General features: G+C 32.5%; 2 protein-coding genes across 2 annotated transcripts; one reads left to right on the forward strand and one right to left on the reverse strand.

Annotated features, from left to right (window-relative positions):
• Positions 1–414: 414 nt before the first annotated feature.
• On the reverse strand, positions 415–902 carry LOC129742093 (succinate dehydrogenase [ubiquinone] cytochrome b small subunit, mitochondrial-like). Its single transcript, XM_055733937.1, has one exon. The coding sequence runs from the start codon at positions 889–891 to the stop codon at positions 415–417; it is 477 nt and encodes a 158-aa protein (XP_055589912.1). The 5' UTR covers positions 892–902.
• An 819-nt stretch (positions 903–1,721) lies between these two features.
• Positions 1,722–12,287, forward strand: LOC129746449 (coiled-coil domain-containing protein 43). The gene is made up of 4 exons (XM_055740097.1): positions 1,722–1,822; positions 1,900–2,099; positions 2,171–2,389; positions 11,668–12,287. The coding sequence occupies exons 2-4, from the start codon at positions 1,932–1,934 to the stop codon at positions 11,986–11,988; spliced, it is 708 nt and encodes a 235-aa protein (XP_055596072.1). The 5' UTR covers positions 1,722–1,822; positions 1,900–1,931; the 3' UTR covers positions 11,989–12,287.
• The last annotated feature ends 434 nt before the right edge of the window (positions 12,288–12,721 follow it).

Below are 12,721 nucleotides of genomic sequence, written 5' to 3' on the forward strand. Positions count from 1 at the left end.
ATTCAGATTCAGAATTCAGATTCAGAATTCAGATTCAGAATTCAGATTCAGAATTCAGATTCAGAATTCAGATTTAGAATTCAGATTCAGAATTCAGATTCAGAATTCAGATTCAGAATTCAGATTCCGAATTCCGAATTCAGATTCAGAATTCAGATTCTGAATTCAGATTCAGAATTCAGATACAGAATTCAGAATTAAAATTCAGAATTGAGATTCACCGAATTTAGATTCAGAATTCTTATTCCGAATTTAGATTCAGAGTTCAAAATTCTTAAGTTTTAAATCGCTGCTGAGAATTTGGATTCAGAATCTATTGGCTTGGTTATAAAAAAATGAAACACAAAAGTTTAGATGGCTTGACTAATAGAATTTATTTTTAGTTTGTTGTTTTCTTTTTTAACTTTAAAAGTTTTACTCCCGACCCTTCGGCTTTACGGCCCAAATTCCGCGAATAGTGTTAACCAGTCCAATATCCTTGTAAATCAACCAGAAAAACCCGACCAAAGTGACCATCGTCAAACCGATCAAGGATTTCTTGAGCACTTTCCGCAGATTTCCTCCGCTGCGGGTCGGAGCCGTGAAATAATCGTCAATGAACATTTCCACTCCCATGTGGGTGTGGATCATCACCGCCAATGCCAGCAGGGTATCGGTGATCGGATTCGGATAGGTGAAACCCAACGGAATCGCTACAACCATGCTGCTGTTCAGTAACCGATCTATCTTCCAGTGGATTATGTAGCTTGCATCACGATAGCTTGGCTCTTTCTTGGACGGTGAACTTCCGGCGCAGAATCGGTGGGACGTCCACGATGCTGGAAATTGATAGGATTTGAAGATTTGAACGGGTCTTATAGTTCTTGACAGCAGCAGTCTTGACCCGATCATGATGTTTTGATGGATGATGTCTGATTAAAATAAGGATGACTAGATGACGTTAATTTCAAAAAGTCATTCAAGGTCGATAAAATTTTGGTGTATTTAGCTTTTGTGAGCTTGCAAAAGAAATTTCTTCAACATAATTCAGACTCTGTGTTTTTACTTGGCAATAGACTTTTTTTAAATTGATTTACACAAATTTTTAAAAGTGAACACAAAATTATGGGTTAATAAATTCTTTTACCTGAAATTTGGAATTTCGAGCACATGGCAGACAGTTTTTAAGCGGTCAGATTTCCCGGATATTTTATCAAAAATTCGGAAAAGTCCGGTTTGGCCCAGATGCCCGAATTGTGCTTGGCTTTATTCGCTGTATTTGCAAAATCATACAAAAATTTAAATTGAGTCATTATTTTTTTAAATATTTGCCTCCAATCACGATTGTTTTTGAGCAAGTGTTGACAAAATAATCATGAATGGAAGCCGTTCCAAGCTGCTGATGTGTTTCAATGAAAAACCCTTTTTTTAAGCGCAGTTTTTTTCGCTTTTTGTTGCAAAATTCCTTGGATTTGCACAAATTGTCCCAGATATTGGGTTGAGTTCCTGCTTTTTAGATTAAATTGCTCGGATTCGCCAGACCTGAATACGTTCGGGAAAAAAATGACAACCATACATATGTAACTATCAAATTAACTCAATTTCCATTTCCCATGAATGAACACGCATTTGAGATTTCGAATAACCCAAATTAGAGTGAATTTGGGTGACTGTAAAAGATTCATCCGGCTGTCGAAAATGAACCGCGAGAATCGGACTGTCAAAAATACGAAGAGAGAGCATTCACTTTCGATAAATAAACCCGGAGCATTCCTTCTCTCCTCTAGCTGTCATTGTGCAAAATTTGACCGAACTTTTCTTACGATTGTCGCACATCCGTAAGGTGTAACAGATAGTATTTTTGGAAGGAAGTTTATCCCACCTAACGTTTTTTTAAAATTGTTTTGTTCTACCAACAAGTGAAGTGCTAATTATACTTAAGAAAACGAAAAATGGGAACCTCCACGACGGAGAAATTCAGTCAGTGGTTGAACGCAAAACTGCGAGAATTCAACACCGATGAAAGTGTTTTCGGTTCCTACATCACCGGAATCCTAGAGGGGGATGAATCCATCGAGGAGAAAACGGAAGCCCTGGAAGGAATTCTAGCAGAGATCATTGTAGCGAAAAAAACATTCTCAAAGGAATCGTATTAAAATTTAATAGAAGATTTTTCGTCAACACATTTCAGGAATCGGACACCAACAGCTTCATCAAAGAAATACTGGATAAATGGAAAACCAGTAACCCGATCGATGATCAAGAGCAAGATTCGGCCAAACAGAAGCTTGACGTCGACGAGCAACTTGTCAGACTGCTGGAGAGCCAAAAGTTGGTCACTAAGGTCGAACGGGAATATACCGAAGAGGAACGACGGATCAAGCAGCAAATTTTGTCCCAATATAGTCAAGTAAGCTTTATGTCGGTTAATCATATATATTCTGCAGTCACGTTTGAAGTTTTGTATTAACAGGTCGCGGATCAAATACGAGATATCTCGTTTTTTATCTGCCACGAATATTCTACATTCGAAAGCATAACTCAATTGTTACAAATTAAATCATGAAACTAAATTCTACAAAATTGAACACACACTGTTGGCAACTCAAAGATACTAAATTTGTAGAATTTGGAGCAGCTATTTCAGAGATATAGAATGTCGAATATCGGTGTTTCCCGGCTAAGATTTTTTCGCGGTCCGCTACTAAGCGACTTCAAAGACTATAAAACTTTATTATAACACCAACCAAAACGTTATAGCAAAATGAGACCAAATTTTGCTATCACGCTTTTAGAGTCAAGTTTGCTCGCATTTCGATTGACTGGTGCACTATCAAAATAGGAGCAACATTTTTGAATAATTACCACAGTAACAGCAAACTCTGTTTGTGTTGAGACCTTAACTATACCTCATTCTGCTACCTTATGCCGAATAACTGTCGACAATGGCAATATAAGGCATCATGTAGTATCTGGAATGTTAAGTCTCAAAATGATTAAATAAATTTCAATCTAAATTTTCGTTACGATATAATAAATCTCAATCTTGAATGAAATCTGAATTCTGAATTTAAAATCTGAATCTGAAATTTGAAAATATAATCTGAAATCTGAAACTGAAATCTAAAACTGAAATTTGAAACGGAAATCTATATCTGGAATCTAAAACCTGAATCTGAATCTGAAAACTGAATCTGAATTCTGAATTCTGAACCTGAATTCTGAATTCTGAATCTGAGTTCTGAATTCTGAATTCTGTATCTGAATTCTGAATCTGAATTCTTAATCTGAATCTGAAATCTGAATTTTAAATCTGAAATCCGAATCTGACATCTGAAATTTGAACCTTATTTCTGAATTTTTAAATCTGAATCTGAAATCTGAATTTGAAATCTGAATCTGAAATCTGAATCAGAAATCTGAAATCTGAATCTGAATTCTGAAATCTGAATCTGAATTCTGAAATCTGAATCTGAAATCTGAATTCTGAATCTGAATTATGAAGTTGACTTCTGAATCTGAATTCTGAATCTGAATTCTGAATCTGAATTCTGAATTCTGAATCTGAATCTGAATTCTGAATCTGAATTCTGAATCTGAAACCCAGCAAAAATTAAGAAAAAGACAGTTGGAAATATTTGATGTATGGCTTTCTAAAATATCGTTAATGTTTAATTCAATAAAACTTGCACAAAAAACATCGTTTTTGGTCGCAAAAGTTTGAAATCATGCAGTTTGAGTTTTTTGTATGATTTTGCATTGTGGGCAAAATCCGGCTGCGAAATTTTTTTTTTTATTTTCCAACACCGTTTGGTGTTAAAACATTGATTAATTCAAAATTCAGTTTCAAAGAATTTTTTTTCTGAAGTTTCTGAAGTTCTATATTCAAATGTTGATGAAACAGCAAATTGTGGTATCGATTTGATGTCACTTAGCTAATTGTTGAATATTAAAGATTCCTTAGTGATGACTGGTTTTGCTATCGGATTTATTCTGCAATAAACTTTGCTAACAGTTTGCTGATAATAGCTATTTTTGGTTTCGGCTTGCTATAAAATTCAAAATGATACCTTAATGTAACCTGGTTCTTTCTCACGAATCACAAAATTCTTAACAGCAAATGTTCGAGGTGTGACCTCACAGAATTGAACGCCAACATTTTTTTTTTCGAAATACTATTCTGTACAAATATGTTCTACTACAGACGAAATCAAAGAAATTTAAAAATTCAATTCAGTTTTTATAATATCTTCAAAAAATTCATTCTACCTAGCTATAAATTTATTTTTGCTTTCTTCAATGCACAACACAAGATTCAAGTTCCGTTGTTTAATATTTTCCTATGGTACTAATAACTTAGAAGTTCGACCTTAGCTGCTTGCAGTTTTTGGTTAATGCCGTTTTTTTTATCTCCGTTTGCTATAGTTTTGGGCTTAAAAATCTGCTCGGGTTTACAAACTACTTACGTTTGACTACTCAAACTTTCCGTGATACGTTACGATTCATACGATTTTCTAACTATTATCGGAACTTGCTGGATATAAATTACATGATTCAATCCGATCAACGTCTCCTTTTTTTCTTACCCCAAATGGAATTATATCGTTATTTTCTGGTGAAAAAGGAAGAATTGATTTCCAATTCAATATACAAAAAATCATTTATTTTGCTTCGTTCAGATATTTTTTTTTGTTTTTTTTTCTCCGTTTTGAAAAAATATAGAAGTTTTGGTGAAATTTTGAATAGATTTTAATCCAGACGGAATCTCAGATACATATTTTCAATTGCATGAGTTTAAACGTTTTGCAATCTTGAGCAAAATTGTATGATATGTAAATATGATCAAAATCTAAAAAAAAATCCTCTTTTCAGTCACTTTTCAGAAACTACTCAAATCACTACTCAAAAGAAATTACTTTTCAGATATATGTAGTTCTAATATAATTTATTAAATTTACTTGAAATTGGTAAGCTTCATTTTCTTAAGCATCGTATCATTGAAACTCATCAAATCAAATTAAAATCTGCGTCTTTGATTGGATGGTGGTAAAATCAGTTTTTGTTTTCATAAGACTGATCATCAGTTATCAAGGATTGAGTTTACTCAAACTGTGAAACATCATATAACCAAAACTGGAAGTAAAGAATCTGAAAAAAGATTTGAATTCAGGACGCAACAATCTTCCAAAAATATTCATTGAAAAATAAATTTGCTGTTCGCTTAAGTTATTGATTTGTCGGAAGTGTTACTTAAATAACACTCAAAATACCAACGTCCAGAAATAGTCAGTTCTTTAAATTAAGTAGGCTTAAAAGCAAATAAGGTATCCAAATAGTTTAATATGTTGTTAACATTGGCTGGTGGAAAATATTGATTGGGAAGTCTGCCTGTAAAAGTTTTGTAACCATTTTTACCTTTTCGAAGAACTTCTCTACGTTCAACAGCTCTTATATTTACATAAAACTTACCGTGCGCTGGGTTAGAAACATTCCAATTTCAAGAGTACCAATGGCCGCGGACAACAAAATTGCCATTTTTTGGCGACAGAACCTTTTAACTATTTACTTTTCTTCATAAATGCTTCATTATAAAGCTACAAATAACTTATGTTTGTTTTAAATATATTTCTATAAGTTTGAGTTTTTAGTTTTATTGTTTTAGAATTAATTTTAAGAAAATTGATACCTAAATATAAAAAGACTAAACATTTATTCAGGAGCTTCTAAGAAATTTTCTACTTTTGTTCGAGAAATTTCTCTCATATTTTTTAAACCTTTGACATCTCTAAAAAATTATTTCAAGATGAATTTCTACTATTTCCATTATTATCTTCAAATAATTCAATAAATGATAAAAGATGAACTTAAATCCTGAACTTGACTTTCAAGTTTGGAAGATTGTCCTTACAAAACTAAAAAAAAAAACAATGGAAAGAATTTCACTTTTGGAGAACTTAAGATTCTGAAATTTATATTAGATAATTGTGCAACGAATTCAATTGCATGCAGCATTATTAATATTGTTTTACATCAACCTTAAGGAATTATTGATACTCACATCATACTTAAAACTAGCACTTTTTCCTGAAATCTTTTTGCCCTTTTATCAACAAATAGGCCTTAATCAAATCATATTAACATAGTTCTGAAAATATTTTTGAAAAATAAATGTCGTACTCTTTCTTTAACTCCGTTTATATTTACATATTTTCTCATTTATCTATATTATGTTTGTTATGCATTCTAGAGTCAACTAAGATCCTGTCTTGAACTTATAATTTTTGTTATTTATTGTAGATTGGCATAAATCTTCTGCATCGGTTATTTGGAATCTGAATTTCGTTTTTATAACTGTATTAAACCAAGACCAAATAATTTTGGATCTTTCACATTCTTTAATTAGATGCAAAGTTCTGTTCTTTAAATTATTTCGAAGTATTTCGAAGAATTTTCAAAAATAATTTCCCATTGAGATTCGGAAATTTCTTTTCCATTTTATTATCAATATTTAATTGACTTTGTTAAATCTCGTTAATTTACTTACTGGCATTGAAATTTGGCAAAACTCGTAAATCATGCGTAAATGCAAACTATTCTGGAGAAGTTATTTTTATAAACCAAGCGCATAATAAAGTCATTCGGATTTAACTGTCCATTTCTAGTGTGTAAAACATTCTTTAAAAATAATGCTTTTGATTTTGTTTCAACGTCAGTCAGTGTAATTCCTCCTCTATAGACCGGCATATACAGTTCTGTGTGTGATACAAAATTTAAAAAATCCTTTCCGTATCAATAAACTTTTAAGCTGTCTCAAAATACTTATTGTTGTCCATTTGTAAAACTTGAACAATGTGCCATAGTTTTGATAAAACATAGTGATTAAAAATCAACGATTTTTGAAAAAAATTGAAACGTCTTTTATTTTGTTGGGCTAATGCCATTTTAATATCGTTTATCAGGCTATCGTAATTTTAATCAAAAGTAGTTTACAAATTTGAAAAAAATGCAAATTTAAATTTTAATACTTTCTTGTTCACTAATTAGGTGTGGTTCAAAGTTACAGAAGATCAATCTTAAAAAATTTAATTTTGAAATGTTCATTTCAAATTTTTAATAAATTCTAAAAAAAAACAAATAAACTGCAAAACTGTATCAAACTCATGATTATTTCTTACCAAAACTTGATGTCACCTGCGTATGCAATAACTTTTATACATTTGTTGTTTAAGAAAATGCCATCAACATGTTGATAAGTCATTCTTATAAGTGATTCTAACTACATATAGTGTGAATAAAGTCATGCTTTATAGAAATTTTACTGAACTACGAATTTGGAACGATGAAGTTAATAAGCCACTCACACAAATCTTTGATGTAGCGTTTAGATCTCTTTTCGTTTAGAAGTATTTTCAAAAAAATTTATAAATAAATTACGATTCCAAACTGGTTCCATATCTTCCACAAAAACCATGTTCAACACGATCAAAAGCTATTGGAAGTCTATTGTAAGTATTGCACATTTAAATTTATATTATCAATGGCTTAAAGAAAAACATCTCTTAGATCCAATAAACTTTCAACTCAAGATCATGACTCTTTACAAACTGAATGTCCATGACCTATTGACTCTGTTAATACATGCCGATGTCGAATCCACAGCATTCTTGTCAAAGTTTTATAATCTACGTTCGAAATTTCATCATTCAAATTCAGTTCCCAAATTTAAAATAAAAACTCACGATTATAGTTTGAACTATCCGGTCATCATTCGACTATCTTTTCGGCAATCGCTCTTATGATCTTGGAGTGATTTCTGACTAACTTTGCTGCGTTTCAAGATTCACACCAATCATATCGTCAATATTGTTTACAGATCATAAACACAGGGTTAATTAAAACTAATAGTAATAATGCAGTTTCAGATTTCACAAAAAAGTAGCTTATTTCCATTGCATTAAAATTCTAGTATAAACTACACAAGATTACAGCATTATTAGTGCATATGTTTTGATGAATGATTCAAAAGTTATGAAAATTTATCTCGAAATTCATAATTTCTTGCAGTCATCGAAAAAGTTGACCATTGATTTGATTTTATTGAAAACCTATATTTTCCATATCTAAATAACATATTATAGTTTTTTTCAAAAAATTGCACAAATTTATTAAATGATTTTTTTTTCTTTTTTCAAATGTTAGCCTTGAATCTCTGAGACGAGAGCTGAGATAATGAAATTACATGCATATTTGGCTTCAGCGCTCCCGAATCAGGTAGAATCAGCTTTTAAATGTTTTGATTTCCTTGAAAAAATGTAAATTTTTTGTGACCTGTACTATCAGGAATTGATGCTTCATTTTATGATTTTTTTTTGTTTGCACAAGGCAACAAAATTCAATTTTTCCGAGACGAAAAGAATATTGGAGTTTATTATAAAAAAATTTCGGGAGCTGATTTCAAATATTTTATTAATTTTTTCTATCAGTTCTTGTTTTTTAGATAACTTTTGGAAAAGGTATAAATTCATCAAATGAATATGCTGTAGAACATCAAAAATATTTTGAAAATAAATTTTTTGGCTCAATAACAAACTTTTCTGAAGACCGCGAGTGATTTTGACTTCTGAGAGAAAGTTATTGAACTTTTTTTCTAGTTATTTTATCTGATATTTTCAAAGTCAAATAATTTCGCAGTTTTCAACCAAGAATAAATAAGAATCCTCAGTATCAAATACCCAAAGGTTTTCATTAATGATGTCAGAAAAATTTGTAACCAAAGTCGTTCGCTGAAGATCCGTTTCGGGGAAATTTGAGTTGTGGTTTGATTTCGTTCTCCTGGCTGTAAATGTTGACAGCTTTTCAGTATTTAAGTGTTTTTTGGTGTTTAAAATCGTCTATAATCCATATATCCGACAATGTATAGAAATTTTGGGGTCCAATGGATGTTTTGACCGCTATCTCAGATTTTCCGGTAGAAAAAAATCTTACTTTAAAAAAAACTACATTTAATTTTGGCTTTGCTTAGCTTTATTTCATTTCCCAATGAACCGATTTTCGAAACTCAAATTTTAGTTTTGTTATTAATTTGATCATTATTTTCTTAGGACATACTTGGCCTGTCAAAATTTCCAGTTTATTGTTTATTGTTTAACCCTCATCCGCATCAGATTTCATTACCCTAATCAGCACTAGGAGTGTCAATTTGACACTACAAGCTAAAATCGTTATAATTTTTGGCGTGTTAAACCGATCTAAACAAAACTTATATCAATTGAAACCTTGTAATGTCAGTAAAGTATGTTTAGAACATTATATATAGCTAAAACTTCTAGTTTTCTCGTTATTCAGCATGAAAGAAAAAAATCCGAAAAAACATGCCTCAGGAAAACTGCTGTAGTTCATATATTATACGTTCAAAAAAATATTTGCCTTATGCATATGAAAGCTGAAGTTAATGTCTACATCATGAAGCCAATTTTTTTTTGAATTTTTTTTTTTTTAATGAAATGGTCGCAAAAAGTTTAAAAAAAGTGGTCTGAAAAACCTACTTTTCATTCGATTGCTTGTAAATACTGTTTGAGCGATGGTAGAGTTTTCAAAAAATTAAAACGACAAAATCTATTTAAATTCTAACATTTTGCTGTCTTTAGATTTTCCATGCAACAAAAATTGAATTTACTGGAGTTTTTCAAAGTTCACTACTTTGCGCGATTTTTTTACAAATTGAAATTTAATCTGTTTTTGTGGTCCACCGTCAGGTTGTACCCGGATTTTCAGTGCTTTCACTTTGTTTGGACCAATCAAAAGTATACTCATTGGAAGGCAAATTTAATCTACATTTTAGTGAGGGGCAACAAATCACGCTGTGAGATTTTACAAAAATATGAAAATTATAAACGTAAAATCATTCCTGAATTTCTAGAACTACAAGCAGCGCGTCCAGCAAAACGTGTTTGTTTGCTCTCCGAGTAGGTACGGTGGGTGGTGATTCGGCAGAAAGCGAAGCCGACAGACGAAGAAATGCACGACACGCATCGTAGTTTTTATGTAGATATTTTAGTTAATCAGTTATCAAAGATCATCCATTTTACCTAAAACTGACCATATCTCAAAAACTAGAGGATGATACACGAAATACTTAGTTTTTTAAGTTTAGTTACAAAAAATGCTATTCCTCTTTGTTATTACTTCAAAATTGTTTAAAAAGTAAAAAAAAAAACACTTTATTCATACATTATTGTTGCAAATTCGAAACGTAGGGTAAAATTATCATTTAATTCGTTTCATATTGAAAAAAATAGTTAGAACTAAAGAATGAGAGCTGAGAGTTCTAGAGTAAATCAATGAATTTGAGTTTTAAAGTTCCAGAGTTCTGGATCATATATCATTATTTTATTTCAGATCTAAATTGAGGTTTGGAAACGAAATTATTCGACGACAATTTACAATAAGAAGCGATAGCAGCTTTGATGAAATCACTGCTATATTTTTAAACCACTATTCAGAAAAAGGTACCAGAACTATAAAAAACTATCGGAGTTTTAAAATCAGTTTTAAATTTATAACAATTATGATCAAAAATTTATCTCAAATTTTGTTTTTTTCCTATCGTTCTGTTAGTAGATACCTAGTTGCTAAATTAAATCATTAAAATTTCGTTGAGGTCAGCTCGCGCAGATATGAAGAATATCGAAATAAAAAGATATTTGAAATATTTCTTAAATTTTTTTTCAACAACAAGGGTATTATTTTCATTTGCACAATGACATTTTTAAAGAGAGATTTCCCAATAAGCTCATTAGTCGATTTTTATATTCTTCTTGATTTACAAAATTCGAAAATTATCATTTTATCAACGTGTTTCGAAAGGAAATTTATAGATTCGTAGATGAAAGTTGTTTCAAAGGATATCGAAATAAATTTATATAGAAAATGGGATAAAAGAGTATTAATTTCTTCTCAAATTTTGATTTGATTCAATGAGTTCAAATTGAAGAAGAAGAGCGGTGTGCAGCACCCTTAGTCACTCTTTCAAAGCCCCCGCCTGTACAAAGCCCCCGTGAGGTTCTAGCTCGATCTAGTTAGCTGCCACTAAAACTAATTTTGATGTTTTCGAGTAGAGATTTAAGCCACCGGACTGCCCACAGTTTCGTCCCATCGAAAGATATAGTCAAGTGCAAGGTGTGTATCTTGGTCAAGCGTAAATTGATAAAGGTTGACAAATCGATTAATTGATCATGATAAAAATGACAGATGCAGTTCATGGTACCACTGGGCAGAATTTGATGAGAGATATTCGACGAAAAGTTCCAAAACCAATTAGAAAAAAAAAGTGTTTTTCCCTAAAATTTTAAAAAAACCTCTACAAAAATAATTTTTTTAGTTATTTCCTCATAGAGAAATCGGAAATTGTATACTTATGACTCGATTCTAAGTGGTACATGCCTTAATTTGTTGCTTTGGCTAGTTGAACCGCTCTTCTTAGAACTATTATATGTTGTTCGTTTAGGTTTTGGAAATAGGTAGATCCGAGAAGAATACAGTTGCCAATTCTCGGGTTTGATTCATTCAGCCAAATAACTTTATATGCTCCTTGTTAGTTATGACACGAGTTCTGGTGACTTGAAAATAATCCTAATTCATTAAAAATGAAAAAAAAAACTTCAAGAGCTTTGTCATTTTTTCCTGCAGCTGTCCGAAAGCGAACACGAAGACGATGACGAGGAAACGGGTGGCGGTGGAGGTGGCAGCAGCGGAACGGCAGGCGCAACTTCCGGTACCGCTAACAGTGGGGGAGGTGGTGGCGGCGGAGGCGGATCTTCCAACGGAGCCCTGATGCGGAACACTAACGCCTCCGATGTTGCCGCTTTGGTTCGGGAGAAGCGCGAACAGGCCAAACTCGAGAGCCAACAGAAGAAGGAAAAGGACAAACAGGACCGGGAAAAGCAGAAGCAGCTACGGGAGGAGAAGAAAGAGAAGCGAAAAACCGTTAAAGGCGAACGGCGCCGGTAGCGGCCTTGAACTGTGGGTGAATGTTCAAGCAAGCTGCTGGAGATGTGAGACAATCGACGACTAAGACGGGACAAGCCGGGTGAGATGCTCTGATGACAAGTGAAACTGGACAACATGATGGCGCTCAAGTTCGCAGTACAGGCTATTCGCAAATGTTTGAAAACAGAAAAATTCAGGAATTGTTTAAATAAAAGAAATGTTTGACATTGTTTTTACAAAATCTTTCTCGTGTGGAATCAGCCAATTGGGAATGTTTTCTTTTCGCTTGGTAAATAAATGTAGTTGCACTCGAAAACGAATTCTTAAGTTATTTTATTATACAGCCTAGTCATGGAAGAAATTTCAACATCGAAAACAGTCTTCATAGAGATAATCTTCGTAGATGTCCTCGTAAACTTTGTAGAAGCTCTGGGGTGCTCGAGCGTAGTCGAAATATTCCGGTCCGTATTCGGGAGCGTAGAACTCTTCAATGTTGGTGAATAGATTAGGGAACATTATGTCTAGAAAGTTCTCTTTCAGAACTGGAACGAAAACGGTTCCTGTGGGAGGCCTTGTTGATCCTGATAAAGATAAGTCAAATGTTAATGTTAGTTAAATTACCAGTTTTTACTCCAAACTATACTTGGGGTCTGTTGAACTGACAGGGTAACGAGTGTCACGGTTATCAAAAGAATACTTTTTTTGCTCATTGTAATGTGTTGTGGGAAACAGTTGAACAGGGAATGAGGATAAT

Source organism: Uranotaenia lowii, chromosome 2 (assembly GCF_029784155.1).
Source record: "Uranotaenia lowii strain MFRU-FL chromosome 2, ASM2978415v1, whole genome shotgun sequence".
In the NCBI taxonomy this organism is placed as follows: Eukaryota; Metazoa; Arthropoda; class Insecta; order Diptera; family Culicidae; genus Uranotaenia; species Uranotaenia lowii.

What these genes read in the sequence shown, in the direction of transcription:
- LOC129742093 (XM_055733937.1), bottom strand. Translation starts at nt 891, where the DNA reads ATGATCGGGTCAAGACTGCTGCTGTCAAGAACTATAAGACCCGTTCAA.
- LOC129746449 (XM_055740097.1), top strand. Translation starts at nt 1,932, where the DNA reads ATGGGAACCTCCACGACGGAGAAATTCAGTCAGTGGTTGAACGCAAAA. An exon ending in GAATTCTAGCAGAGATCATT is followed by an intron (nt 2,100 to 2,170) that starts GTAGCGAAAAAA and finishes AACACATTTCAG; the next exon opens with GAATCGGACACCAACAGCTT. An exon ending in TTTTGTCCCAATATAGTCAA is followed by an intron (nt 2,390 to 11,667) that starts GTAAGCTTTATG and finishes TTTTTCCTGCAG; the next exon opens with CTGTCCGAAAGCGAACACGA.